Source organism: Chiloscyllium punctatum, chromosome 48 (genome assembly GCF_047496795.1).
Source record: "Chiloscyllium punctatum isolate Juve2018m chromosome 48, sChiPun1.3, whole genome shotgun sequence".
Lineage (NCBI taxonomy): Eukaryota > Metazoa > Chordata > Chondrichthyes > Orectolobiformes > Hemiscylliidae > Chiloscyllium > Chiloscyllium punctatum.
Genome location: NC_092786.1, coordinates 17925649 through 17950833, shown reverse-complemented (window position 1 = coordinate 17950833; position 25185 = coordinate 17925649). Strand labels below are relative to the sequence as shown.

The 25185-nt window shown below is 40.2% G+C and overlaps 1 protein-coding gene across 5 annotated transcripts in view; it reads right to left on the bottom strand.

The window, feature by feature from the left end:
- The window catches only part of znf710a (zinc finger protein 710a), a 37784-nt gene extending 14940 nt beyond the window's left edge, over positions 1-22844 (bottom strand). Inside the window, exons 1-3 of one of the 5 annotated variants that reach the window (XM_072564773.1) lie at positions 22660-22842; positions 22346-22477; positions 5591-7039 (exon numbers count right to left, since the gene is read on the bottom strand). In XM_072564773.1, the coding sequence (XP_072420874.1) occupies positions 5591-7000 (1410 nt within the window). In that variant the 5' untranslated portion in view covers positions 7001-7039; positions 22346-22477; positions 22660-22842. Of the gene's footprint in view, positions 1-5590; positions 7040-19834; positions 19855-22345; positions 22478-22659 lie in introns of those variants that run through there. The other 4 variants (XM_072564776.1, XM_072564775.1, XM_072564772.1 and 1 more) reach the window with 4 other exon arrangements.
- Positions 22845-25185: the final 2341 nt, after the last annotated feature.

The following is a 25185-nucleotide window of genomic DNA, read 5'->3' as shown; positions in this document are numbered from 1 at the left end:
GCTCGGACTCGCCAAGGTACCATGCCTCAGGGCATTCTTGCCTGCAGCTATGAGATAGACCATGTTGGCCAAGTCACATGAGTACCTGCCACGTATATGGTAGGTGGTGTCCCCACATGTAATGGTATTCATGTCAATACTGACATCTTGCAGCATCTTCCATGACAGGGTTATATTGTGGTCCTGAAAACCAGGCAGTTTGTCGGCAGATGAGTCAGTGTCGACATGGATACCATTACACGTGGTGACACCAGCCTCACCATGTATGTGGCAGGTACTCATGTGACTTGGCCAATACAGTCTCTCATAGGCTTCAGGCAAGGATACCTAGGCATGGTACATGGACAAGACAAAGAGGGGCTAAGGCAACGGATGAAGCGGACACCACACAACAATCAACAAGGCTTCGGGTCTGGCAACAAAGCAAAGAGATAGAATCAGTCTCAACATTGGGGGACGGACAGACAGCCTCACACAGGACACCTCACACCTTCACTGCATTCTGAGTTGACATGGCACCTCTTGTTAAAGTTCACTTGAGAATGTAACTTTAAAATATGTCCTGGATTTTACATAAGAACAAACTGAAACCAACATGGTCATTCTAAAAGATGAGAGACTTTAAAAAATCCAGGTCTCCTACAATATATAATTTCAGCTACATTACACTGTCAACTTTTTCTATAAATTCTGTCTTACGATCTTATACTCCACAACCTCAGTGGGGGAGCACTCTGGGGCAAGTGACCATAATTCTATTAGATTTAAAATGATGGAAAAGGATAGACCAGATCTAAAGGATGAAGTTCTAAATTGGAGAAAGGCCAATTTCAACGGTATTAGGCAAGAACTTTCAAAAGTTGATTGGAGGCGGATGTGCTCAGGGAAAGGGATGGCTGGAAAATGGGAAGCCTTCAGAAATGAGGTAACACGAATCCAGAGAAAGTACATTTCTGTCAGGGTGAAAGGGAAGGCTGGTAGGTATAGGGAATGCTGGATGACTAAAGAAATTGAGGGTTTGGTTAAGAAAAAGAAGGAAGCATATGTTAGGCATAGACAGGATAGATAGAGTGAATCCCAAGAAGAGTATAAAGGAAGGAGTATACTTAAGAGGGAAATCAGGAAGGCAAAAAGGGGACATGAGGTAGCTTTGGCAAATAGAATTAAGGAAAATCCAAAAGAGATTTTACAAATATATTAAAGGACAAAAAAGGGTAACTAGGGAGAGAACAGGGTCCCTCAAAGATCAGCAAGGCAGCCTTTGCGTGGAGCCACAGAAAATGGGGGAGATGCAAAATATTCATTTAGTATCAGTATTTACTGTGGAAAAGTATATGGAAGATATAGACTGTAGGGAAATAGATGGTGACATCTTGCAAAATGTCCAGATTACAGAGGAGGAAGTGCTGGATGTCTTTAACCATTTCAAGGTGGATAAATCCCCAGGACCTGATCAGCTGTACCAGAGAACTCTGTGGGAAGCTAAAGAAGTAATTGCTGGGCCTCTTGCTGAGATATTTGTATCATCAATAGTCACAAGTGAGGTGCTGGAAGACTGGAGGTTGGCTAATGTGGTGCCACTGTTCGAGAAGGGCGGTAAAGACAAGCCAGGGAACTATAGACCAGTGAACCTGACCTCGGTGGTGGGCAAGTTGTTGGAGGGAATCCTGAGGGACAGGATGTACATGTACTTGGAAAGGCAAGGGCTGATTAATGTTAGTCAACATGGTTTTGTGCGTGGGAAATCCTGTCTCTCGAACTTGATTGAGTTTTTTGAAGAAGTAACAAAGAGGACTGATAAGGGCAAAAGCAGTAGATGTGATCTATATGGACTTCAGTAAGGCATTCAACAAGGTTCCCCATGGGACACTGGTTAGCAAAGTTAGATCTCGTGGAATACAGGGGGAACCATTTAGATACAGAACTGGCTCAAAAGGTAGAGGACAGAGGGTGGTGGAGGAGGATTGTTTTTCAGACTTGAGGCCTGTGACCAGTGGAGTGCCACAAGGATCAGTGCTGGGCCCTCTACTTTTTGTCATTTACATAACTGATTTGGATGCGAGCATAAGAGGTACAGTTAGTAAGTTTGTAGATGACACGAAAATTGAAGGTGTAGTGGACAGCAAAGAGGGTTACCTCAGATGGATCTGGATCAGATGGGCCAATGGGCAGAGAAGTGGCAGGTGGAGTTTAATTCAGATAAATGCAAGATGCTGCATTTTGGGAAAGCAAATCTTAGCAGGACTTATGCACTTAATAGTAAGGTCCTAGGGAGTGTTGCTGAACAAAGAGACCTTGGAGTGCCGGTTCATAGTTCCTTGAAAGTGAAGGCGGCGTTTGGTATGCTTTCCTTTATTGGTCAGAGTATTGAGTACAGGAGTTGGGAGGTCATGTCACGGCTATACAGGACATTGGTTAGGCCACTGTTGGAACATTGCGTGCAATTCTGGTCTCCTTCCTATTGGAAAGATGTTGTGAAACTTGAAAGGGTTCAGAAAAGATTTACAGTGTTGTTGCCAGGGTTGCAGGATTTGAGCTATAGACAGAGGCTGAGCAGGCTGGGGCTGTTTTCCCTGGAGCGTCAGAAGCTGAGGGGTGACCTTATAAAGGTTTACAAAATTATGAGGGGCATGCATAGGATAAATAGGCAAAATCTTTTCCCTGGGGTCGGGGAGACCAGAACTAGAGGGCATAGGTTTAGGGTGAGGGGGGAAAAGACAGGCAACTTTTTCACACAGAGGGTGGTACGTGTATGGAATGAGCTGCCAGAGAAAGTGGTGGAGGCTGGTACAATTGCGACATTTAAGAGGCATTTGGACAGGTATATGAATAGGAAGGGTTTGGAGGGATATGGGCCAGGTGCTGGCAGGTGGGACGAGATTGGATTGGGATATTTGGTCGGAATGGATGGGTTGGACCGAAGGGCCTGTTTCCATGCTGTACATCTCTATGACTCTACAACTACTTGATGAAGGAGCAGTGCTCCGAAAGCGAGTGCTTCCAAATAAACCTGTTAGACTATAACCTGGTGCTGAGATTTTTAATTTTGTACATCTCAGTTCAACTCCAGCACCTCCAAATCAGATTTACAAAAGTAGGATGGTGAACCAGCTTGTCTTTTCCAGTCCATCTTTTTCACATAATTGCACGGAATTCTGTTACCCAGACTTGACTTTGGAGTTTGGAGACAAGCTAAATTAATTGTTCACATAAGGTACAGCCATTCCACTCAAAAGATAAATTGAAATGGTGAAGGCAATAAACAGAAAGCTAGTCAATAGTTTTCCCACTTCGAAATATTACATTTATTCTCTCAATTTCATCCTTTTATTCCAGATTCTCAGTCGTTGTAACAGCTGTGATTTTGAAGATTTGTAGCTCAGTTTGTGAACCATCTGTTTATAACATCTGTTCCAATATTTTCCATAGCAAAGCTTTGAAATATCCAATTTCTTCTGCTAAGGCTTTACCTTATTCAGAGATAATACACCTCAACTACTTGTTGGACTTGACCTTCCTTTCTACTGGCCTCTGCTTGCACCATCTAAAATGTGATCCCATGAAACACACAGGCCGCTCCCCCTGTCAGACTTCCATTATCAGCATTCCTAGTAGTTTATCTTAACACATTAAAATTCAGTGGAAGCAAATACAACACCTGGTCATACAGAGCAAGAGTCATACAACGTCGAAACAGATCCTTTGGTCTAACTCACCCACACCAACTTGACATCCCATTCTTACCTAGTCCCATTGCCAGCATTTAGCCGCTCTCTCTAAATACTTATTTGCATACCCATCCAAATGTTGCAACTCCACCACTTCCAGCATTTCCTTCTGTACACTCACCACCCTGTGTGAAAAAGTTACCCTTCCAGGTCCTTTTTAAAATCCTTTCCCTCACTTTAAACCTGTGCCCTCTAGTTTTGGACTCACCTGCCCTGGGAAAGACCTTAGCTATTTACCCTTTCCATGCCCCTCACGATTTTATAAACCTTAGGAAGGTCACCCCTAAACCTCCAATGCTCCAGGGAAAAAAAAACAGCCTATTCAGCCTCTCCAGTCCCTGCAAATCTATTCTGCACCCTCTCACATTTAACATCCTTCCTACTGGAGAGCGACCAGAATTCCATGCTGTATTCTAAATGTTCTTTGCAAACCATTTCTGGCTTTGCCCCACTTTATCTCTATTTACACATAATTCCTCCAATCTAAAGCTGCCTTACTTACTGCTCAGTGTTATCTCTATAAATAGGGAAGACAAATCCAGAGTTTGCCAAATATCTCCATTCTTGTTGCAACTCTGACTCTGGTTATCCCTGGGTTGTCCCTTTAATTCACCTCCAATTCTAACTTTCAGGCTATAATCTCACAACACAATCTTATACAAAAGATTTCAAACGATAGCCCTCTGATCTGAGCCATGATTGATACACAGTCTGTCTCATTTCCCTAATGGGTTTTTAGTTTGCTTCCTTTCATTTGATCTTTATTTAAACTCACCTTTTGTCTTCGACATGCTTGACTAAACAAGTTGATGAATATGCACATCACCCAGGAATTTTCACCTTTAGTTTACTTTAAATCTATTCCTAAACAATAGGAACATTAGCAGCTGCTCACTGCCAAGTGCCGCAATTTTCTTCAGTCAGCGCAATGACTTTCACCCTCACCCTGTCATGTTCTTCAAACAAACAATGAAAAAAAACTTTCCTTTTCCAGGTGTGACAAAGTCTTCAAAATACTTAGGGGGGGGGGATGTTCCTTCAGTTGCATTTCAACATTTTCTATGTCAGACTTGCAGCATTTAAAACTCATTTAGTGCCATTGGTGATGTTAGCTAGGTTTAAAGTCTTAGTCTTTAAATTTTGCTCTTCCCCTTATTTCTCCCAATCCTGATCCAATGAGATGGCTAGCACATATTGAAATACAATTTCATATGCAAGTAATGCAAAATAAAGTTTAGTATAGCAATGGAGTATCACAACTCCAATAGTATACTTATCACATGACCCTATGTTAATGCTAGGCTTGATTTCAAACAGAAGCAATAAAAATAATCAACATAAGTAATAACCAAATTAAGTTGACTGTATTCCAGGTTTTTACTGGGGCAATGAAATCACTAAGTATTGCATTCTCTATCAGGACCAAAATAGGAAGAATTGCACTTTTGCATTGGTTGCATCCTCTGAAGTTGGGTTTAATTGGAGTATACTCAGCCAGGTATAAAATTGACAAAACTGCTTAAAATCCAACATGCTATTGTGTCGTCAAATCGCATTATCCAACCATTCCAAACTGACGATGTAAAAATAAATCCTGTCATTGTTTCTATGAAAATGTAATTGTCAAAGCTTGAATCAATGAGAAGGTCCCTTGAATACTCTCTGAAAGGCAACCAGCCAGATTAGGATGACAGACAGCCTCAACAATAAACAAAAAAGTTTTAAGGCTCACCAATTTCAGATTTTCCACCCGTGCCGCCCACCCCCCCCCCCCCCCCAAAGGTCCTGCCAATTTTTAATCAACTGGAATAACTTCAAAACAACAAATATGATCTCTAGACAGAACAGGTGGGCAGTCTTACCTTGTGTGTGAGTGAGTGCTGTTTCAGGTGATGAGGCTGAGTAAATTCCATGCCACATTCAGTGCAGACATATGGGCGGATATTCTGATGTTTCATCATGTGGTTCTGAAGCTGACTTCGGTAGCTAAAAGTTTTGTTGCACTGTGTGCATTCGTATGGTGTGGGACCTTGATGTGCAACAAGATGTCTCTTTAGCTGAATGAGTGACACAAAATCCAACCCACATTCAATACAAATATGACACCTGCCATTTTCATGCTTTGCTTCATGGGCCTTCAACTCACTGGGATAGGCAAAACCACGTCCACAGACTCTGCAGCTGTAAGGTTTTATGTCAGTATGCAACAACATGTGCCGTTTAAGATGGCTTGTCTGCGTGAAAGCTTTGTCACACACCTCGCATTTGTGTGGTCGAATGCCTTCATGAGTAAGGAGGTGCATCTGTAAATGACTTGGCTGCTTAAAAAGCTTATGACAGTGTTGACATTCGTGAGGCTTAATACCACTGTGACCCAATATGTGAGTGACCAAGTTATATTTGGAAGTGTACGATTTTTCACATAACCGACACTGCCATCGTTTTTGCCCTTCCCCAACATCAATACAATAGGAATCATCAATTTGTACATTAATATCCAACCGATCTATTTGAGCTCTTCTGCTACGATCCTCCTGCTGAGGGAGAGACATCTCTGTTTCGTATGCCACTTGACGTTGCCATACAAAATTACGGTTTTCCCCTGTCACTGACTCTTCTGGAAACTGGTCTTCAATTTGGACTAAAGTCGGCGACTTATTAGTTTCAAAATAGTTGTTTATCAACTTTTCCCCTTCTGCATCAACTCTCTCCTGTAGATCAGCAGAATTACAATGGAGGATTTCTTTATAGTTAGGAGAAAAATTAACTGTGTGAACATCTTGAGTCCTTTCACGAAGAGGACGATGCATTTGTTTTCTTTTGAAGTTGCTAATGTCAATCATTTTCATTCCATGTCTGTACAGAACATTGTTGGACTGATTCTCTGCATCATACTGTGCTTCAACTGTTTCCTCCTTACAATTTTCATCATTTTTTTCAGCATGCACTAGCTTCACAGGCTGTCGTTTCCTCCTCCTTGCTTGCCTTTCAAAAGTTATAAAGCCATTTTCTGCTTCTAAACTTTCCTCCTCTTGTTGCTCAAAACATTCAGATGTGTTAATCATATCCAGTCTAGGGCTTTGTTCTATTGTCATGGGTTCAAGTGCAGTGCTCTTATTTATCGATGCATCTGGTATATGATAAATTCCATTTTCTCTGAATGGAAAATTAAAAGGGCCATTCTGGCCAACAAGTCCCAAAGTCGCTGCTTGTGCAAAGGATAATATCACAACAGGATCTGTTTGAGTTCCAGTATTTACAAGGTGATCCATGACTTTTAATTCATTACCAACAGCTCCACAAAGAGATATCTAGAAGGTTAAAAATAGAAATATGCCCAAAAAAGTTATTTAATTTTTTTTTCTACTTTCAAATTAACTTTAAAAATAGTAAGCATTCCTTGGTTTTAGTCTAAAATGTACATAATCTCAAAATCTCTATTTAGTAATACAAAACCCAAGTATAGATGCATGGAAAATAGCAGTGGTCAGTCCTTTGAGCCTGCTCTACTATGAATGATCCATCTCAATGTTATGACCTTGCACTCTTATAACAGCCCTCAACACCTTTAGCTTTCAGAAATCTGTTACTTTCAATTTTTTTTGGACTTTGCCTCCACAGCCTTCTGTTGTAGAGAATTCCAGACTTACCGTCAGAGTGAAGCAGGTTTGCATCATCTTATCTGGAAGTACCTAACATGTGCCCTGAGACTGATCCAGTGTTCTAGAATTCCCCCACCATGGGTAATATCCAGTCTGTCCAGTCCTGTCAGAATTTTAACAAGATCCTCTTATTCTTCTGAATGAATACAGGCAGTCTCTCCTCATACAACAAACCTGCAATCTGAGAAAGTAGTCTGGTAATCCCCATTGCACTCCCACAAGTAGCAAGTATATTGCACCAAAGTCCTGTTCAGCAGCAGCAAGGCTTCCTTATACCCAAACCCTCTGGCAAAGGCCAACAGACCATTAGTCTTCTGAACAGTCTGATGTACCCATATGTTTGCTTTCAATGACTAGTATACAATGACACCTAGGTTCTTTTACACATCAACATTTCCCAAATTATCACCATTTAAATAATACTTTATCATTATCTACTACAGCAGGAAAAACAGAATGTCATATTTATCACAAAGAACTGCAGTGGTTCAAGGTAGTTTACCACCACCTTCTCCAGGGTAATTAGGGATTGACAATAAGTACTGGCTTAGCCAGTGATACCCATACCCTATGAGAAAATCATTTAAACAAAGTATTAGCATGGGGGAAAAATATCAAGCCATTTGATTTGGGGAAAGGGAACCTGATATGAAAATAAAGTCTGTTAGGAAGACAAGAAAAGCCTACTCCACGCTGCCAGAGGTCAGCTACCTCACTCCCACATCATAGGCTTTTTCTAAAACAAAGCTCTTTCTCAGGCAATTTCCCTTTATTGCATCATGTGGCAAATGATTTACAAACAACAGGGACACCTTGGCTTACTACTCATTACTAACAATACACGTTAACATCTGGGCGAAGCACAAGTTTCCATTCATACTAATGTGATTGAATACAATTCAGAGAAAAATCAATACTAGAATATAAAAGTAAGTGATACAGCTGAAATCATGAAGTTATACCTGATACCATCCATGTCTAGTAATTCAGTTTCACTACTGGCGACTCAGATACCAAATAGTAGGATGCACAAAGAGAAGCATCTTAGTTCAGAACCAATTAAAGCTGCAAATTCATCTCCAGTTGATGGAAGACTGAACACTATTTAGAACTGGTACTTAAATAGGTACTCTGACTAAACTAGAAAGACCTGGTGACCCACTTCACTGGTTAAATAAAAACAGGCATTAAACATTGTCTTTTTTTTAGCAATCGTCAAAGCTTCTCATCTTGCACTCATGAGGAGTAGGACGCAAGAAACTGACATTGATTTATGCAGCAAGAGGGTGCCAATTGGTTGGGCCATCATTGGCATGGAGATAAGTTAACTGTCAATCTTAGTTCTTAGACCAGGCAGATAGCAATTCCCTGACCAGAGTCTATGGAAATGAGACTGGCAGTATCTATGACCCCTTTATTCCACACAAAAAAGTATGAAATTCTTTTACCTACACAAAGCAGGGTGGTGCATTAAGATATGTAGCTGCTACATGGGCAAATACAGGTGTCATTCCATCTCAGTGGGGTAATGTGTTCCAAGACCCACAGCAGATGCCCAAACCATGAATAGTCATGAACCCTATCATTTAAGTGGGAAACTTACCTCCCCTGCAGCCCCTTGGAACACAACGTAATATTTTTGGGATGCAGTTAACCACTGATAAAGCATGGAAACCAAAACCCGAGATACAGGGGGTCCACTGTACGTTATACTGTTAGCACCTTCTTCTCATGCTACATAAACTTGGCGGGACACAAGTTAGTTTCTTGCATCCTAAGCCCAATGAAAGTAAGACAAAGCTTTGACTTCCTGCCTGTTTTTAAAGAAGATGTGTTTAAGTTCTGTACCAAGCAAAAGAGATGTCAACAGGGTGGCAGAGAGACAAGACAATGGAGATGGGAGAGTGGCTTGTGAATTTATGGAAAAGTGTAATTCTGGAAAACTAGGAAAAAGAACCTATAATCAATTCAGCTTTCCACATGCTGTATTGGTTTCAAATTCCTGACCTTGAAGATTAATATCAGACAGTTTGCATATTGACTTAATTGTAAACAACTGACAAGAATTCAAGAGTAGTGATTAGTGAACAGCTGTTCAAACTAACTTTGAAAGACTGATTGTAACTAACAAAAATCTGAATATTTCTAACTACACATCTTTTTTGAAAAACCTTTATTTCTTCTGAAACAAGAAAGGCATTTAAAAAGTTCTCTTTCAAAAAAGATACACGTCAGCATGGCTTAATAAAGCTCCGCAATGACATAAATGAAGATCTAACAGGAAGACTTTGTGAACTTCCACTTCCTTTGCACAACCCTAGAAAGTTCATACTTCAGTGGACCTTTGATTTATTAGAACACTTGAAATTCTGGTTTGATTTAATATATTACTGTATGTATATTCATTTGTACTTTAGATAGATCACAACTTAGAAATACTAATTTAGTAAGTCTCTAAGCTTTACAATAGGTTACATAAGAATATTTAAACTAGCTAAACTATGACTACAGTGGAACTGAGGAATTGACAGAAGAACAACTGTTCAAAAAAAAAGTAAAGACAATTGATATGCTGTCCGAGTGTGGATTTCTGGGCATATATTAAAAAGGAAGCAGCTACAACAGTCACTGCAATTTCAGACCAAAGCACAATGATGATGACTACCAATAACTTGTAAAGAATAAATTTAAAGTAAAGGTTTCAGCATACTGTTGAATGTCTGAGGCCATTAAGAGGTAAGTGCTTCAATTCAAGATGTTATCTTCCCTATTGAAAAAAAACAGAAAACCATAGGTAGTTTATAACACAGGCGCCCATTTAACTCTGTGTGTCAGTGTTTTGCTGAAGCAATCCACAACAAATTTCACTGTCTTGCTCTCTCCCCTATATTCCAGATTGTTTCAAACCGCAAAGGAAGCTGCTGGAGATGGCAGGAGAAAGTGTTACAAATTATTTTTACAGGACAGCTGATAGTGTTAATATTGTCCAAGAAAATTATTCATTCAAAATGGAGGATTCATTGTTGCCAAATATTCACTTGCATATCAGCTAATGTTCAGATTTTACTCCCTGCAATTGAAAGACCAATGTAATTTCAAAACAAGTAGGTGACAGTAACTGCTACATCACCAGACGCAACAAACTGAAACAATGAAAATTCAGACTCAGTCGAAACCAACACTAAAAAAGCATGTTACAATGTAACTAAAATATGCTTTGCTTTGTTATTCCCAGAGGGATCATTTAAATAAATCTGTCACAATCCAGATTGTCTACATAAATTTTGCAGGCACTCAGATCCCAGATGCTTCCAAAAGAAAATTAAGCCACATGATTCTCTGGTTTTGAGCAGATAAACTTTACTGTAGAAAGTTTAAAAAGCAAATTGATCTACTGTAGGTACACACAACTTATACACTGATATTTCAGAACTAACAAGGTAAATTATTGACAAACTGGTTTAAATTTCAGAGCTCAAAAAAATACCAGATGCAGCAAGGCAGAGCACAGGTATTTCGCAGCAGCTGCCCCCATTATCTCCCCAGACATAAGTGATACTGTGGATAACCAAATCTCATTAAAATTGTTTCTTCCCTTTATTCAATTTTGAAGATCCAGCACTGAAACTCTCTCAAACATCAGAGATTGTCTCAACCACCACTCAACCTCTGGTAGTAAAATTTCTTCTAGAATTGCGGAACAGTGTTCCACTGCATTCCTAACAGTGGAGTTCCTATTCAAGGGCATAATTTCAGCTAGTTTGCAAATAGCTAGTGTTGGTCAGCTTTCACTGTCCCCGCATTCTTTCAAGTTCCAATACATCTCACCTGTACCAAACAAATATTTGCTGGTTTCCTTCGTGCACTTGCTATTTTGCACACAAATAGAAAATGGCTTGGACTTCATTATGCCCTCAAAGTTAACTACAGCACTTTAATCACATGAAAGGTAGGTGAACTGGCCATGCTAAATTGCCCATAGTTTTCAGGGATGCATTAGTCAGGGAAAAATGTAGAGTAATAGGGAAGGGGAATGGGTCTGAGTGGGATATTCAGACGGTCGGTTCAGACTTATTGGGCTAAGTGGCCTGCTTCTACACCATAGGAATTCTATGATTTTATGAAGATATCTGCTGCACCTCATCTAAATCAAACACAAGCAGGCCATTCAGCTACTCTACCCACTTAGCCAGTTCGGCCATTCAAGATTATGGCTGACCTGGTTGTGTTCCAAATTCTACATTCTCATCTACCACCCCAACAACTTTTAATTCCATTATCTAATCAGAATCCATCAATCTCCACCTTAGAAGTGATCAATGATCCCACTTTCCATTGCCTAAGACAAGGAGTTTCACAGTCTCATAATCCGCAGAGGGAAGCTGCTCTTATATTTACCTTATAAAGGGAAGCCTCCTCTTGTTTATGAGCAGTACCGTCAAGTTCTGGACTTACCACAAGAAACATTTTTGCACATCTACATGGTCAAGTGCGTTCAGGATTTTATACACTTCAAACAGGTCACCCCACTCTAAATTCTAGTGGAAACTGGTCTTGCTTATCCAAGGTTTGCTCACAAGACCACCTGTTCATTCAAGTCATCATCTAGTAAGCCTTCTTTGAACCACCTTCAAAATTCTTCCTGAAAGGATCTATTTGGTGTACCACTTTAATCTCACCATTGCCCTGTATAAGTGAAGTATAATATTTGTACATTTCTGTTTAGTTCCTCTCAAAGGTTAGCATCCCATTAGCCTTAATTACTTGCCAGACCTGCATATCAATTCGTGGTCACTCACGCACCAGAACATTTAGCACTTGGATTTCTGTAGTTCTCCATTTATGTAATACTTTTTGCCAAAATGAGTACTTCACATGTTCAAACATTTTAGAGTCAGAGTCAGAGACATAGGATCTGTTTCCATGCTCTTCGGTCTAACTCATCCACACTGACCAAATATCCTAAATCAATCTTGTCCCACTTGCAAGCATTTGGCCCATATCCTTTTAAACCCTTTCTATTCATATACCCATCCAAGTGCCTTTTGAATGTTGTAATTGTACCAGTCTCCTCCACTTCCTGTGGTAGCTCATTCCACATATGCACCACTCTGCGTGAAAACATTCCCTTAGATCTCTTAAAATCTTTCCCCAATAACTTAAACCTATGCCCTCTAGTTTTGCCCCCGCCCCAGAAGTACCTTGTCTATTTAACCTATCCACACCCCTCATGATTTTGTAGACCTGTATAAGCTCACCCCTCAACTTCCAATAGTTCAAGGAAAATAACCCCCACCTATTCAGCTTCTCCCTTCAAACCTGGCAACATCTTTGTAAATGTTTCACAACATCCTTCTGATAGGAAGGAGACCAGAATTGCACACAATATTCCAAAAGTGGCCCAACCAACATCCTTTACAAATGCAACATGACCTCCCAACTCCTATTCTCAATGCACTGACCAATAAAGAAAAGCATACCAAATGCCTTCTTCACTATCCTCTCTACCTAGAACTCCACTTTCAAGGAACTATGAATTTGTACTCCTAGGTCTTTGTTCAGCAACACTCCCCAGGACCTTACCATTAAGTGTATACATCCTGCCCTGATTTGCCTTTCCAAAATGCAGCACCTCACATTTATCTAAATTAGATTCCAGCTGCCATTCCTCGGCCCATTGGACCATCTGATCAAGGTCCTGTTGTACACAGGAGGTAACCTTCTTGGTTGTCCACTATAGCTACAGTTTTGATGTCATCTGCAAACTTACTAACCATACCCTCTATATTCATACTTTTTTTTTTATTAGTGACAAAAAGCAGTGGATGTAGCACTGATACTTATGGCACACTGTTTGTCACAGGCCTCCAGTCTGAAAAGCAACAATCTAGCTTCATACCAGTTATGTATCCAAATGGCTAGTTTGCCCGGTTTTATTTCATCTACCAGATTTTCACCCACCTCACTGAAACTACTGTATCCATTGGACTGTCTCTAATGCCCATGTCTTTCCTTAGAAAAAGGGGACAAAGCTGTTCAGCATTGCAGGTATGATCTAATTAGTGCCCTTTATTGCTCTATCAATACTTTCCTAGTTTCATACTCCATGCTTTTTGGAATAAAGGTCAGAGTTCATATGCCTTCCTTATTACCAACTGAACTTGAATGCTTTGTGATCCATAGATGAGGAATCTCATATGTGGTGTCACTTTCTGCAGTCTCTCAATTTATGCACTTTAGATAAGAGGAATAAATTTAACTTCAATTTTCCATATCATATTCTGTACTTTATACTCACCTGTCTAAATCTCTCTGCAAATTTCTTGTAACAGATTCACCACTTGCCTTTCATTTTAAATCATCTACAAACTTGGCAGTAATGCATTCACTTACCTCATTCAAATCATTAACATAACAAATATTTGTAGCTTGGGTGCTCGTTGTTGTGGTTCTGTTCGCCGAGCTGGGAATTTGTGTTGCAGACGTTTCATCCCCTGTCTCGGTGACATCCTCAGGGCTTGGGAGCCTCCTGTGAAGCACTTCTGTGATGTTTCCTCCGGCATTTATAGTGATTTGTATCTGCCGCTTCCGGTTGTCAGTTCCAGCTTATTTATTTGGTATCTCCTTTTTTTTGGATAAGGGTGTTATAATGACAGCTTTCTTGTCCTCAGAGTCCTTTCTGACTACTAGACACCAATGTGTCTATCATTACTTCCTAGGATGCATTCCATCAGGTCAAGGGATTTTATCTTTACACCATGTGCTCCTACTTTGCACAATAACCTTTCATGTGGCACCTTGTCAAATGCCTTCTGGAAATCTAAGCACAGCACAGATAGAGGCTGCTCTATATCCACAACGCAATACTCAAAAGAATGCCAAATTAGTTAACTGTGATTTCCCATTCACAGAAATATACCAACTCTTCAATCACCTTGAGCTTTTCTAAGTGCCCAGTTATAAGCAACCTTAATGATCAATTCTCAACTTCCTCATGACAGACATCAAGTTAACTAGCCTATCATTTCCTATTTTCTGCTTCTCTCTCTTCTTGAATATGTGGTTTTTCCAAGCTGATCGAATTTTTCCTAAATCAAAGGAATTTTATAAATCTGTAAATTAGCCAGCTGTTTTCAAGACTCTAGTGAAGGCTCACCAGGAGCCAGGGACTTGTCAACTTGCAGCTCCATCTATTTGCTTTAGCACAACTTCCCTGATGAAGGTTATTTCATCAAGTTCCTCCCTCTCTCTTTCCCACTGATAGATTCACATTTGACTATTAAAATATATTTTGTTTCTCAAGCATGGCAATCTGTGGATTGGAATGATCAAAATTTCAGAACACAAAGAATCCAAGAAGCAAATTATCCTCAATACCAACAATGGCCTGAGAAAAAGGATCTCCCCAAGCCAGACAACCACTCAAGAGGTGTTTGCTCTTCAAATGTTAACCTTTAGTGCATTCAGAATGTTAATTGTTTATAATACTATGGTAAAACAACTTTGGACCTTTCATGATAAAATAACTTACAAAGCCTAAGTTATTAATAGAAGCAACCGGTTTACTTCAAATAGGTAGTGCACCTTGAAATGAAAGGAGGAATTTCATGCAACTTTATTTTAAACAGGAAGCATGCCCTTGAAATCACAGCATGTGATGTTGTGATATTGTACATCGAGAGCTTGTTGCATATGAACAAAAATCAGTGCTCATAGTATTGAAAACCTCATGACATTTCTCACAGCCTTAACACAAGCTCTCAAAAGATCAGGCAGCATCTGTAAAGGGGTGATGATATGGTCAGGTCTTTCAAAGTGAAATTTCTGTCAAAGCTCAGGAGGTCTGGCAGTACAAAGTCAGAGATGTACAGCATGGAAACAGACCCTTCGGTTCAACTCGTCCATGCAGAGCAGATATCCTAATCCAATCTACTCCCAGTTGGCCCATATCCTTCTAAACCCTCCGTATTCACGTACCTATCCAGATGCCTTTGAAGTGTTGTAATTGTACCAGCCTCCACCACTTCCTCTGGCAGCTCATTCCATACGTGCACTACCCTCTGTGTGAAAACATTGCCCCTTAGGTCACTTTTTAATCTTTCCCCTCTCACCCAAAATCTATGCTTCTAGATTTAGATTCCCCCACCCCGGAAAAGACCTTGTCTATTTACCCTATCCATGCCCCTCATGACTTTATAATTTTGAGGTGCTGGTATTGGACTGGGATGTGCAAAGTTAAAAATCACAACATCAGGCTATAGTCCAACAGGTTTATTTGAAAGCTGTAGCTTTCAGAATCACCTGAAGGAACAGCACTCCAAAAGCTGATGCTTCCTAAAAAACATTTTATAAACTTCTATAAAAGGTCATCCTCAGCCTCCAATGCTCCAGGGAGAACAGCCTATTCAGCCTCTCCCTGCAGCTCAAATTCTCCAATCCTGGATAAGGCTTTGTAAATCTTTTCTGAACAGTTTCAAGTTTCACAATATCCCTCTGCTAGAAAAGAGACCAGAACACGCACAATATTCCAAAACTGGCCTACCATCCTGTATAGCTGCAACATGGCCTCCCAACTTGTATGCTCAATGCTCTGACTGATAATGGATACTAAACACCTCCTTCACTATCCTATCCACTGTCAATGAACCTGCATTCCAACATCTCCTTATTCAGCAACACACCCTTGGACCTTACCATTAAGAGTACAAGTCCTGCTCTGACTTGCTTTTCCAAAAATGCAGCACCTTGCATTTTTCTAAATTAAACTTCATCTGCTACTCCTCAGCCCACTGGCCCATTTGATCAAGATTCTGTTGTACTCAGGTATCCTTCTTCACTGTCCACTACACCTCTAATTTTGGTGTCACTTGCAAAATTTACTAACTATTCTTCCTATGTTCACATCCAAATCATTTATATAAATAACAAAAAGTAGTGGACTCAGCATCGATCCTTGTGGCACAGGCTTCCAGTCTGACAAGCAACCCTCCACCACCACCACGTCTTCTGCCTTCGAGCCAGTTCTGTCTCCAAATGGCTAGTTCTTCCTGTATTCCATGAGCTCTAACCTTGCTAACTGATGCCCCATGGGGAACCTTGTTGAACATCTTACTGAAGTCCATATAGATCACATCTACCGCTCTGCCCTTTTCATTCCTCTTTGTTACTTCAAAAAAAAACTCAAATGAAGTTTGAGAGACATGATTTCCCTAATCAGTCCTTGCCTTTCCAAATACATGTAAATCCTATCCCTCATGATTCCTTCCAACAACCTGCTCACCAGTCTATAGTTCCCTGGCTTGTCCTTACCACCTTTCTTAAATAGTGGCACCACCTTAGTCAAACTCCAGTCTTCTGGCAACCCTCCTGTGATTATTGATGATACAAATTTCTCAGCAAGGGATCCAGCAATCACTTCCCTAGCTTCCTACAGAGTTCGCTGCTACACCTGATGAGGTCCTGGGGATTTATCCACTTTTAACCATTTGAAGACATCCAGCACATCTTCCTCTGTGATTACAGACATTTTCCAAGATGTCACCATCTATTTCCCCACACTCTATATCTTCCTTGTCCTTCTCCACAGCAAACATTTATGTAAAATATTCATTTAGTATCTCCCCCATTTCCTGCGGCTCCACACATAGGCTGTCTTGCTGATCTTTGAGGGGCCCTATTCTATCCCTAGTTACTCTTTTGACCTTAATGTATTTGTAAAAACTTTTTGGATTTTCCTTAACCCTATTTGCCAAAGCTATCTCATGTCCCTTTTTTGCCCTCCTGATTTCCCTCTTAAGTATACTCCTACTGCCTTTATACTCTTCTGTCTATATCCAACATTTGCTTCCTTTTCTTAACCAAAACCCCAATTTCTTTAGTCATCCAGCATTCCCCACACCTACCAGCCTTTCCTTTCACCCTAACAGGAGAATATAGTGTCTCTGGACTCTTGTTACCTCATTTGTGAAGGCTTCCCATTTTACAGCCATCCCTTTACCAGCGAACATTTTTCTTTTCCCCCCCCAAGATTTGAAACATCTGCAGTATTTTGCTTTTCAAAACCTAACAGGTTGTACAGAGATATTGCTATGACTATGGTCAAGCTGTGAAATTGACAGAAGAGAAAATAAAACAAGATATGATGATTCAGTGCAGACAGATTTATCAGAATGATATCTAGACTCCAATGGGTTTGTTGAGGAGAGATCACACTAACTGGGGCTGTATTCTCTGGAATTTAGAAGATTGATGGGTCACATAGTCAAAGTTTTTAAAATATGTAACAGAACAATATGTAACCGGAGGCTCACTGACGATGTTACCTAGTATGGCGATGGAACATCTGAAAACAAACCTTCCAGCTCAGCGAGCAAACCTACATCCGTGTAACAGATTCTGTGTAGGAATCGAGGATAGGGAACATAGATTTGGCTCTTATTCAGACTTTCAGAAGTGAAACTGGAAAACACTTCTACATGCAAAAAGTAGAGGCTTGGAACTTCCATAAATGGGAATTGTTGTTTGATCAATGACAGATTGTTAACCAAAGCTAGTAAGTCTACAACTTCGAAGTATAGCATTAAGATGTCTATGAAGTTGACTTGGAGATTGGTCACTATCTTACGGAAAAGGAGGTGAAATATATTTGAGGGAACCAAATGGCCTACTCCTGCTCCCAAGTGCTGCACGGCTAATTCATGAAAAAAAAACCAACGTTCATCAATATCTGATTGCCCTTATAAAAAGGTGCAGATTTCATGAACCAGAAGTCCACATATTTTGAACAAAGAATTAAAAATAAAATTTCAAATGCAATTCCTTTTTGATGTATTATAAACAGCATTCAACTGGAAATGGGGTTGCCTTAAAACTTACCTATTTTAAAATAGGAAGAATTTGACAAACTTTTCCATTATCCTCCTCAATTTCCACTTCTATACTGCTTTGATCGAAGTATCACAATCGTAATGGTCAATTATCCCACCCCACATGCCAAATACTAAAGTATGTATGCATCAGGGCAGAGGACAGTTATCAAAACTGAGTGGAATTCTTGGCAATTGCCAATCCAATTTGATTCCCATTGATACTATTGTTTTTTTCTTTTAAAAAAAAAGGTGATTTGAAACATAATCTATATTATCCACATCTTCCTAAACTCACCCGTACAGAATAAAATAGTTGCTACTTGATAGCACACTGCTTTCTTTTAAAAGTAGTTTACTCAATTTACAAAAAGCACCCATTAGTTATAAAATTCTGCTCACTAAAGGATTTTTTCCACCATAGTTATAGAACCAGACTACCAAGAGATGGATTTTCACAATGCTAACTTTAGTTCATTCTCAGATCAACCTCGAAACAGAACAGTTCAAATGAATAGTCACAGGATTCAAAAACGTTAACTCTGCTTTCTTCCCACAGATGCTGGTAGACCTAGAGTGTTTCACCAGCAATTTCTGTTTTTGTTTCAGATCTCCAGCATCCGCAGTTGTTTTAATACAACTCAATTGGAAGAGGAGAGATTGCCATTTTAAAAAGGTTAAAATAAGTTTGTTATCTTGGTTGTGTTTACGCCAAAAAAATCTGAATCTGAAAGCATTAAATGGTAAACAAGTCTTTTAGTATGTTTAGGAAGATACCCCTAGAATTCTATCATTGGAGTAAGGCCATTCCAGTAATAATAGAGAGCAAAAAGAAACAAGCAATGTGGATTAATTCAAAATAATGCTTAAGCCAACCAAAATGAATTTCAAAATACAACTGCATCCTAGTTTACTACATTTAGCAACAGTGCAAGAGAGCAGTCCACATAAATCGTTCTGGTTGTGAACACAGTTAACTTCACTATCAAAACTATTATTCCCACTCATTTGGATCTACAGATATGAGCCAACTTAATCAGGGAAGTTTGTTTCAACATTTACTTCACAAATGTAAACAAAAAGCTTTGCTTATTCCTGTTTGACTCAAACAGCCATAACAGAAAGAACCTACGATCATCCAACTGTTGTGTAAAAGAAGAAATGTATCAAACAGGAAATTTCATTTTTGTTTATGGAGCAGAGCACAAACAAAATCTAAAAAGAATGATGGTCATCACAATCATAAAGATAAGATTGCTCCTTTATAATCTTCTCCTACACATAAGAGTTTAGTAATACTGCAACCCCAATCATCAAAGTCAAAAATGAAAGGCAATGGGAAACAACATCCTCTGAATCGAAGATCGCCCTGTCTTGACCATGCATTTCCATTCATTCTCCACTAATGGGTGAAAAATCTATTACGAGAGAATCTCAAGAACTGATTCAGTAGCACAGTCCATTAATCACCACCTTCTCAAGCCAAATGGAACAGAAATTAAAATGGCCTTGTCACTCATATGCATCCTGAGAATAAATATCATAGAATGATTTTTGTGGTGCAGGGTAGTGTCCCTACCTCTGAGCTAGGAAGCCAGTGTTGAAGACCCACTTGCTCCAGCCATGTGTCGTAACATCTCTGAAAAGGTCGATTAAAAACACCAAAATTTTGAGGGTAAGCACTATTACCAATGTTCTCAATGAATGGATTAAGACTACATTGTAAGTGATGTGCATCTACAGTGATAATCCACAGGCGATTTCCAAAAGGAAAACATTATCCAGTGTGCATGAGGATTCCTAACTCCAGCTGAGTTAAGATAAAATATAAAAGTACCTTTAAAGAACAAGAGAGAGGGAATTTAATTAAAATATAGTTTGTATATTTGAATACAAGAACAACAAGCAATAGCAAAACAGGTAACTACTGCTGTTCAAATGCTCGCAATAAAAACAAAACAGAAAAAAAAAGTGCTTTACGGAATGGGACCAACTGACAGAAGAGCAATTTTCCATCCAGGCTATCAAGTTATTAAGTACGGAGTGAATTGTTGATGAATGAATCTGCAATCTCTACCTTTGGCTGAAATCACCATTCTTGAAGTGTCTGCCGCATACAGGTAATTATGCATTATTTGCTTGCTCATACTGTGGACAATGTTGCATTCTGATTACAAAGATAGTCTGGAGTCACTTGATTGAGGACACCATTATATTGCCTCTGACAGGCAATGGTTCACAGTGCACTATTCTTAATTACAGGTGAAGACTGGTTTGCTACTGAAATTTGAAAACTCTGATCATTAGAAAAATGTATCGTCATAAATCAAGAATAAAAGGTTCAATTCAAATCAGTTAATTTCAACCTTTAACTCACTTACATATCTTAGTTCAATATACTTCCCTTGGAATAGTATATGGACCTTATGTTATTGCTTGATATAGTTATCAGTGTATATAAAGCCAATACCATCACTGACTTGCACATACATAGCACTATTAATGTACACGTCCCAAGGCAATTCACAAGAGCATTATCAAACAAAATTTAACACTGAGGCACAAAAGGAGATGCAAGCAAAGGTGACCAAAACATTGGTCAAAGAATCAAATTTCAACAAGCACTGAAGGGGCAGAAAAAGGATTAAAAAAAACATTCTGCACTGAGACTTCAGCAGTCCTCAACTCTCAAAAGATTAAACTTGGGCAATGCAAAGATCTTGGAGGTCTGTCAAAAAAAAAGGACTGCAAGAGAGGAAGAAGAAAGGTCATCAAGGAATTTGAAACAATGATAATTTTGAATTCAAAGTACTAACAGCCCAAATGACTGCTATTTATCTTTTAAACACCTGAAGTTTACATCTAATGTAATTATAAGCCTGTGAATTCATCTAGAATGTCATACATGTCTGTTGAAGGTTGTATCTCCAACTTACTTTAGTGAAGTCATTTGATGGATCAGTTTCTCAAATTAGTTTTCTCTAGTCATGAGTTGCTATGCATGTGTCTTGACACCCTTCTCACCATCATGTTCTCAGCTTTTATCTGAGGTGAATCCCAACTCTAAGACTTCTGAATATATTTGCAAGTTTCACTAATAATCCAGGTGAAATTTCAGTATAATGGACATGCCAATATTAAAAAAGGCAGTGTTGCATTAGACTTTGATGCAAAAATGAATATTTACCTAACATTTACAGTAAATTTTAAGGTGCATAATATTATAAATGAGTTAGTATGCAAAATAGAATGATTTCTTATACACTTTCTAAATTCAAAATTCCAACAAATTAATCCAATTTTACTGGTTTCAGTTATTTGAAAACTTCCAGCTGCGTAAAGTTGCAAGGCTTCCTTTATTTAAATAAAAGAACCTCAATTCAAATAACAGGGTGCTTGTCATCCCAACAAATATCCATGCATTTGCGTTTTGTCTTAGTTCCTTGCTTCAGTCGCAAGAACAAGTGACATCTGTGGCTAGACAACCAGGGACAAGATTTTTGGCTATGTATTACAACTAAATTTTGATAGTTATTAAATTGAGACAAAAATTATCTTTGTCAACAGGTAACATACTTTAAACATTCAAATTACAGCCAATATACATGCAAATAATTGACAATCTCTCTCTCGTCTGGACCCCATCTGCTTTAAATGAATGCAGGAAAGCTTTTTCTGGAGTTTCCGCAGCAATTTAAGCACAAGCCCTCCCCCCATCCCAAAAATTCTCAATGTTATTCAGGAAAATAAAAAGGAAAGCCTGAATAGAGAGAGGGAAAGAGCAGAATAGGAACAAAAGAGAAAGAACTACAGAACAGGGGTGAATGAAAGAGGAGAAGCTTTGAAAAGAGAGGGCAGACAGCTTGCAGACAGTGAGCACAAAAGAAAGAGGAGAGAGAGAGACGTAGAAGATAAAAAAAAACTGCCAGAAATGAAAATGAAAACATTTTTAAGGCTGATTCAAGAGTAACAGCACATCACAATCTGAGCCTAACAAAGAGAAACTAATGGTGACAATTTAAAAAAAATGCAAACATCTTCATGAAGAGACAAAACATCTCAATTTTTAAAAATCACTTAATAATGGTACATTTTAGCTATTATAGCGCTTGCAAAAAGTTGGTTTCTTCTCTCTTCTCCCACACTCCTCTGCAGTGAAGTAGAGATGGTGATTTTCTTTTCATTCCCCCTCTTTCACTTGGAGACGCCATTTATTCAGACTCTGGCAGGAGGGAATGTGGAAGTGAAAGAATGAGACATGTCGAGGAGGAGTGAAACAGAGAGAGAGAGAGAGAGAGAAAAGAGAGAGACACTGCCCCTAAGTTAAAGCAGTTCCCAGGCCTGATACACAGAGAGAGAGAGAGAGGGAGAGGGAGATGGGGGGGAGACAGGGCACACACTGACCTGGTCAACACAGCCGCAGGAAACACCCCCGTCCTCTTGGCCTTGAATTATGAAGCCGAGTGAAGGAGGATCCACACCGTCTGCCGGAAGGAGACAGGGAGATTGCCGGGGGAGGGGGAGAGGGTGAAGACACCGACTGAGGGAGGACCCTTCTTCCTGGGGGGGGGGGGGTTAACGATGGGGTCTGTTTCCCCCCCCCCCCCCGGGACTGATTCACCTCAGCAGCCGGCAGCCCATGTAAATAGCCCCCGCCTTCCCTTTGCCCTCCCCCGGGAGGCCCCGCGGGCTCCCCCCCCTCCTACTCTACCACCGCCGCCGCCCTCCTCCTCACCGCCCCCTGGGGGGGGGGGGGGGGGGGGTTGGGGGTGAACGACAGCTCAGCTCCCGCCCGGCCTCACGGACAAACCGAGGAGGTTTGCGCCGCGGAGGCCACCGGCACCTTCCCCTGAGGCGCGGCCGGCATAGCGGGAGGAGCGGCCCTCCCAACTCCCGTCGTCCCGGTCTGTGTCGGTGCCTCAGGCCCGTCACCGTCACCGCCGCCGTCAACTCAAAGCCGTTCGCACTCTCAACCGAACCTGTCAGTCAGACCCCGCCTCCCCTTCCCCCAATCGACAGCGCTGTCGACCAATCGTCGCGGCGCCGACCCGCCCTCGCGCCCGGCGCGCTGACGTCACCAGCCAATCAACGGGCCAGGCCGCCCCAGCAGGGGGCGGGGGTTTTTGGAGGCTGCAGTCAGGTTGGGTTGCGCGGGAGAGTGTGACTGCGGCTCCTGGTGTGTGCTCACTGACAGCTCCCCAGTGACAGCTCAGTGCATCAGCGCCCAGCACAACCAGGGAGGAGGGGAGGGGAGGGGGGCTGGAATCGTGCACAAACCTCTCAAGGTACACTTCATGTGGAGAATCACACACCACAGCATGTGCTGCGAGGGTTGTTTCCTCTTGTGGGAGAGACTCAGAGGTGATCTCAGAATCAGATGATGGTCATGACAGAGATTGGGGGGGAATTTCTTCTGTCACAGGTTTGTGAAACTGTTGAATTATTTACCGCAGAGGACTTTTGTGTCATTAATTATGTTCAAGGCTGAGATAGATTTTTTTAAAAATCACTAAGAGAACTAACAAGTTAAGGCAGAATTGAAAATCAGATTAGCCATGATCTAATTGAATGGTGCAGCAAACTCAATGGGCTGAGTGGCCCACTTCTGTTCCTACATTTTACGGTCACCAATGAAAAGGCCACAATGCCCCCTTGACAAAATTATCACTAATACTGATTGGGAATCTGACATGGGGTGCTCAAAATCTCGAGGGGTCTGGATAGTGAGAAATATAAACAGAAAGTGCTGGAGAAACTCAGCAGGTCCGGCATTATTCTGTTTCGAGGAAAACAGAGTTAACATTTTCAAGTCTGATATAGCTCTTCTTTGGAAGATGCTTTAGAATATTTCCAGCGTTCACTATTTAAATTAATCAGAAAAAAAACAAGTAGGTGGATTCAATAAAATGTGAGGAAATCCATTCAATGACATATATGACATTTACTTATAGTGCAATTTGTGCAAAAAACTGATACTTCGATCAAAACTCAAATCATGTGATTTGTTTGATTCTAAATAACATTGGAAGGTGTCCACATTTAGTGCAATTGGCAATTTTGATCACTCCTATTTTTGCCTGTTGAAATTGTACAAATGAACTCAAATTACAAATTGACACATTGTAATAAATATTTATCTGTTTCCATATTTCATATTTAAAAATTAAATAATTCTGGCACAGACCATATGTTATATTGTTACAAGATAGTAAAAGCTTTGTCTACAGTTATGCTCATATATACTTTACAATCTCATTGCTTGACACGTTGTAATGAAACAATGAACTTAATGTAAATCATTATGATATTAACTGTTGTCTAAAAGCTCTGAGATGCCCCTAGGATTGCCCTTGTATCTGCATCTGTTGACTCATGCAGTTAAGATCCTTAGATTTGTCTGAGGGGTGAACTTTCAAGATAAATATGGTTTCTTTTCTGCTGAAACTTTCTTCATGGCCTTTGTTTTTTTCTTTCCTAATGCTGCGAGCTTAACTTTTGTTTATCTTCCAAATTGATAGAATTTATTTCAGTTCTCTAACTACCAACTGTTCGCACTGACCTTGAACTGTTCGTTCTGATTCTCTCCCTATTTTCTTTTAAACTACACTGACTTTTTCCCCATCTATCAGGATTTTGGTTACTCTATTTTACTTGTCCGTGTTTTCGGTATTTGAGTAAATTGTCTTCACGTTGCTTATATTTCTGTAACCCTACATTGCAAAACATACCTTCTCTTTAAAACACAAGTCCAACTGACGGCCATGACCCTCAGATCCAGACAAAGTCCTGATTCAAGCCCGGTCTGCTCTCAGTCATGTTCACATTGTTCTATTTACCTTGCTGCCATTTGTAAGATCTCTGTTTCAATACTCTAGATGACATTGAAGTGTCACACACAATTTATAGAGACAGAGAATGGGAGATACAGAG